The sequence below is a fragment of the Bison bison genome, unplaced genomic scaffold (assembly GCF_000754665.1).
Source record: "Bison bison bison isolate TAMUID 2011002044 unplaced genomic scaffold, Bison_UMD1.0 scf7180017864238, whole genome shotgun sequence".
In the NCBI taxonomy this organism is placed as follows: domain Eukaryota; kingdom Metazoa; phylum Chordata; class Mammalia; order Artiodactyla; family Bovidae; genus Bison; species Bison bison.
This window is the reverse complement of record NW_011494810.1, coordinates 197,973-203,973: the sequence shown is the minus strand read 5'-3', so window position 1 is coordinate 203,973 and position 6,001 is coordinate 197,973. Positions and strand designations below refer to the sequence as shown.

General features: G+C 37.1%; 1 protein-coding gene across 1 annotated transcript; it reads right to left on the bottom strand.

The window, feature by feature from the left end:
• Nucleotides 1–735: 735 nt before the first annotated feature.
• On the bottom strand, nt 736–1,674 carry LOC104993376 (putative olfactory receptor 14L1). The gene has a single exon (XM_010846616.1). The coding sequence runs from the start codon at nt 1,672–1,674 to the stop codon at nt 736–738; it is 939 nt and encodes a 312-aa protein (XP_010844918.1).
• Between the last annotated feature and the right edge of the window lie 4,327 nt (nt 1,675–6,001).

The window sequence follows — 6,001 nt, the reverse complement described above, 5'->3', positions numbered from 1 at the left end:
ATATATATATACCGTAAGAAAAGGCATCCATGAAAATAGTAAATGATATTTAGAGAATTAAAAATATATAAGTTAAACAAAAGTCGGATGATAGAATAAATAAACTTTCTCATGGCTGGCTGGAAAAAAAATTAAACTATTTTTGCTAAAGTTTCATTTTAACCAGAATGTGTGGTAAGTGATGCATAATTTGCTATTACAATCCATACGATTCTTCTTTGTGACTGATTCTTGATTATTGCCACTTAATAATTTTCTATTTTTAATGAATATATTTTAAACAGAGTTTTTTAAAATTCTTTCTTACTCTAACAGAAGAAAAAGCATTTTGATAAGAAAAATAAAATTACATTTCTTCATAATTTCTAGAATAAAATTGTAAAATATAATGCTAGGAAACAAAACATGGTGTGTAAATTTTGGAGAAATAATATAATCATGTAAAGAAATTATGATGATATTAACAAAAGAAATGAAACCATCAGAATAACCCAAACAGAATCTTTTGATATGAAATTAATGATGGAACACATTCAATACACCTTGTGCTTCCTAGACAGTCCTCAGCTTCACAAAAAAATATAAAAATTCTCGGATAGGAATTGATTGCAGAATATGTAAATTTGGTACAGCTAAAGCAGGAGAGATGGCAAATATGGTAATGTTATTAGATCTAGCTCTCAATAAACAATTTCACTTACCATAGAATTTAAAGTCAGAAGAGTACTTATATATTTAGTAACAATTTACCCTCAGTATTTTGCCTAAGGCTGCCTTCATATCCTTGTTCCTCAGACTATAGATGAGAGGATTCAGGCTGGGAGGTAATACAGAGTATAATACAGACATGAAGAGATTCAGTGATGATGCAGACTTAGAATTAGTCCATAAATAATTGGCAGTACCAGAAAAGAGAAACAATATCACTACAGTGAGGTGTGGTATACAGGTAGAAAAAGTTTTACACCTGCCTTGTGCAGATGGGATCCTCAGGACAGCTGAAAAAATGAAAACATAAGAGGCAATCAGGAAAAGAAAGCATACAAAAGCAAAAGTAAAGCTAGCAATGACAAATGCATATTCTAGAATTTGTTCTCCTGAACAAGCAAGTGTGAGCACAGAAGGAATATCACAGAAGAACTGATGTACTATGTAAGGTCCACAGAAAGGTACAGAGAATGTACCTGCAACATGAACGGATCCGTAGACACACCCACTAGCCCACGATGCTATCACCATCTGCAGACAGGTGCCTCTATTCATGGTTATCTCATAGTACAGAGGATGGCAGATGGCAACATAGCGGTCATAGGACATCACTATAAGGAGGGCATACTCTGTGCCAGCCAAAAAAATGAAAAGAAAAATTTGTGAGGCACATCCCAGGAAAGAGATGGAATAGCTTTTGGTTACAGAGTTTATGATGGATTTGGGCACAGTGACAGAGATGTAGCAGATATCAATCAAGGACAAATTCTTTAGGAAGAAATACATGGGCGACTGGAGATGCTGGTCAGTGGTGGTGAGAATAATAATGAGGAGGTTCCCCATCAGTGCTGTCAGGTAAATCAGGAAGAAGAATGGAACATAGAGTCCTTGTAGCACCTGGTCATCAGTGAATCCCATGAGCAGAAATTCTGTTATGATGGTAGCATTGGTTAATTTCTCAGTCATGCTGACTCTTATCTGTAAAAATAAAAACTATACTAGTAACTAGTTCATTCAAATATGGTAACATTCGTCTTTACTTAACTTTTGATATGGTTTGATCCTGAGTGAGGCATAGCTCATCAGAATAACTCTGAAAATACATCGTATAGATTTCCCTTCTTATAATATTAACAGGTAGAAATTAGATTTGGAGAAGGTAATGGCACCCCACTCCAGTACTCCTCCCGCAAAATCCCATGAACGGAGGAGCCTGGTAGGCTACAGTCCATGGGTTCTCTGAGAGTCAGACACAACTGAAAGACTTCACATTCACTTTTCACTTTCATGCATCGGAGAAGGAAATGGCAACCCACTCCAGTGTTCTTGTCTGGAAAATCCCATGGATGGAGGAGCCTGGTGGGCTGCTGTCTAGGGGGTTGCACAGAGTCGGACATGACTGAAGTGACTTAGCAGCGGCAGCAGCAGAAATAAGATTGATATTAAGGAGAGCTTAGAAGAGGTGGAAAGTGAAATGAAATGCTGTTGTTTAGTTGTCTACAGAACAGAATTTTATATTTCATGTTTCAGGTATATAGCAGACAGGTGTAAAGCCTTTAGGACATATCTGTGTCAAGCAGCTAACACACTTTGCAAGTACAGGCAACAAAGAAAACAATGTTTCTCTTTCCTACTCAGAAGTTATTTTCCAAACACTGTTCTAGACCTTGAGAAAGATCAAAGTAAAAAAATACAACAAAATGTAACAAAATTAAAGAAAAAAATAATGTCAAATGAAATCAAAGATGATACAGAATATATCTGAGGCAGAATATGGGAGAAGCATACATTAGTGTGACAGTGGGATACTAGCTCCTTATTGGTATTAAATAGAAATATTCATAACAGAAATATGACACCAACATTGACATTTCCTACCATATATATATATATTTCTTGTGCCTGCCTGCACAATTCCTTCACACTACCAGAAGAGAAGTGGCCTGTCCAGGGCCATAAAATGAATCTCTCAAAGACACCAGCTTTCATTTAAACAAAATGTGCATGGTGTTTCCTAGCCATTCAGAGACAAGCATCATCATCATACTCTAATCATTTTGGTCCTTGAAATAAGTTGTTTGGGTAATTTTCTCAACAACAATGCAAGTTTCTTTCACAGATGCAGATGACAATATTGCAGCGTCTTCCTGAGGTCAGAAGAAGAAAAGCACTTGAGTAATATACCCTTCAAATGTATCAAAATTAAGAGACTTTTCTTCCCATTCATTAGACTTGGCAATCAGACATGTAATAAAAAGAGAATATCCCAATAACCATGGTGTGATGCGGTACATTTTTCTCTTCCATTTTGCATGTGTCCTTTAAATGTGTAAGGAAAGGATAGTCATTGGTATCTGTTATCAAAAAACACTTTTATTCAAGAATAGCTGCCTGCTTCATGACCAAGGTGCTTAAATAGCTGTACAATTTGTGTATGACTGCTGTTTTAAGCTTTATCTTCAGCCTCAGCCATTGGTTTAAGTTTAATGATCTTTGTTTTCACATGAGGTTACAGTTATATAATCATGGTAGGAATTAACTAAGAGAAATGACCAAGGATTCTAATGAGAGACAGCATTTATTCCCCAATGGATTAGAAGGCAACCTTAAACCTAGAATTTAAGACTCAGGACAACTTAGAAGAGTGATTTACTTACAACTACTGGTTTTCTGTCATGAGTATATAACAACTTTATGAATACATTCAAGCTGTGTTTTCTATTTATTAATGTATTACAACATTAAGATTTCAGTGGAAAATAGAATATTTGAATTCAAGTATTGAAAATAAACCATGAATGTTGCTTTATTTTCATTCTTTTTCTCTCTTAAATTTCTCCATCTTTCTTGTCTTCTTTTTAATTTTTCTTCATTTCTTTCAATTTTTGTCTTATTTTAGTCTTTTCTTCTCCACTTTAAATATAGATTTATTTTTTCTTCCATTAGTGCTACTTGACATTCTATTGTTTCTCAAACTGATGAAATAAAATTTGTTCTTAAGGCAGGAGAAGAAAAATTAAACATAAAATTTTCTCCCTATAGTGCAATCTGTATCTGCACTATACATTAATCAGAGCTCCTCAAAGAGGGGAGTATCTTGGTCATCCTTCTGTTCAGTTAGTTCAGTTCAGTCGCTCAGTCATGTCCGACTCTTTGTGACCCCATGAATCGCAGCACGCCAGGCCTCCCTGTCCATCACCAACTCCCAGAGTCTACTCAAACTCATGTCCATTGAGTCGGTGATGCCATCCAGCAATCTCATCCTTTGTTGTCGCCTTCTCCTCCTGTCCCCAATCCCTCCCAGCATCAGGGTCTTTTCCAGAGTCAAGTCTTTGCATGAGGTGGCCAAAGTATTGGAGTTTCAGCTTTAGCATCAGTCCTTCCAATGAACACTCAGGACCAACCTCCCCTAGGATGGATTGGTTGGACCTCCTTGCAGTTCAAGGGACTCTCAAGAGTCTTCTTCAACACCACAGTTCTTGGTCATCCTTAGAGATCAGCTTTCCCCCTTTTTTCCCTGACACTAGCAAGGTAATTACTTTTAAGAGTAGTGCTCTTCCCCAGCTTTGCAAGGGTTTTATCTGACTTGCTGCTCACTTAGTATGTGCTTGTGTGCATGTGTGCTGAGTCACTTCAGTTGTGTCCAACTCTTTGCATCCCTATGGACTGTAGCCCACCTGGCTCCTCTGTCTTCTGTCCACCTGGCTTCTCCAGGCAAGAATACTGGAGTGAGTTGCCATGCCTTCCTCCAGGGGATCTTCCCAACCCAGGGACTGAACCTGCGTTTCCTGCGGCTCTTGCATTTCAGGCAGATTCTTTACTACTAAGCCACTGGGGGAGTCCTTGTATGTGCTTACCTGCACTATTTGTTCCTGGTGAACTTTATGTGAAATATCTGTATGTCCTTCTTTTATATGATCCTTTGTCTTGAAAATCTATGTGACTGTGTCTTCAACTTCTGATAGATGGGACACTTCTCAGAACTTTCTGAGAGTTCCTCTGCTGGGTTATAATCCTTAGTTGACTTAATAAATTTTGTTTTTCCTTCTTAACTTGATTATTAATTGAATTTTTTGACTTTTTTTTTTTGTACAGTTAGCAGAATATCAGAATACTCACCAGAGGACACTTGGGGTCTACCCTGAACCAGTGCTTGGTACTAGCATGGCCCTTTGAGCCCCACCCACTTATTGCTATTCCTCAGGTGCTCTGGTGATTTCACCTGCTATATGGACATCACTGCTTTAGATGACACCTGGATTTTACTTGAACTGTTTTACTTGTTAGTTGGATGCCTAAGATATATTGTACTGCTACATTTCGAAGTGGAGATCTAGGGAGAGCTTTGGAGTGAACTGGCTTGGCTTACCTTTTTAAATTTTGGGTTAAATTGAAAAGATTATGTATATATAATCTGAAAAAACCTTTTGCTAGTAAAATGAGAGGCCAAGCCTACCCATCTCTGACAAAAAAGAGCACTTGCTCATTTTGGCCATAAGGTGTTGTCACATAACTAAGAACCTAGTAGAAATGTTGGTACATCAGTCCTGCAAGAGATCCTGCTACAATCATTAAGTAAATTTTGCTCACTGGTGTGGGGTACAATAATACTGATAACCTAGTGATTCAAGCACCCATAGAAGTTTATGCTGGAGCCAGAAACTGAGACTTATACAAAAGTCAAACAGATCCAAGGGTAACTCCTTGGGTAGCTAAACTTAGAAGCAGCACATATTCTATTTATCACACTGCACTAAGAAAATTCATATCTGATCTGATCATATCTGAATCAGGCTACAAAACTTATAAAGAGAAACTTCACCTCAAAGGCTGAACAGTTCCTTATGGAGAGTCACTCACTTAAACCCAACTGGCTTTATGTACATTTAAAATGAAGCCAATGCATGCAATCACATATCTTAACTCTTAAATGACAGGGTGAAACTCTTTTGACATTCCAAAACTGTAGAGAAAGCTGGCTTAATAAAACAACTTTTCAAACTCCTGACTTTGAGAGAACAAAAAAGCTCCTAGGAAAAATCTGACATTTTAACTTTCATCATAACTTTGAAATGCAAACACAGTCTACATCACCTGAAAATGCAACCTTGGTTCAATTAGTGAGACCGAAAACTGAAAGAAAGAAGGGAAAAGGGGCCTTTTTAAATGCAGGCAGGAAAAGATATGAGATCTCTGTGTCCATTAGGATGAATACACATCTATGTGTATATTATAAATATAACATATATTCCTGCTTTCAGATGATGTTATCAAAATTAATTGTAAATGACTT

Excerpts from the sequence above, each read along its gene's own strand:
- LOC104993376 (XM_010846616.1), bottom strand. The coding sequence starts at position 1,674 with ATGACTGAGAAATTAACCAATGCTACCATCATAACAGAATTTCTGCTC.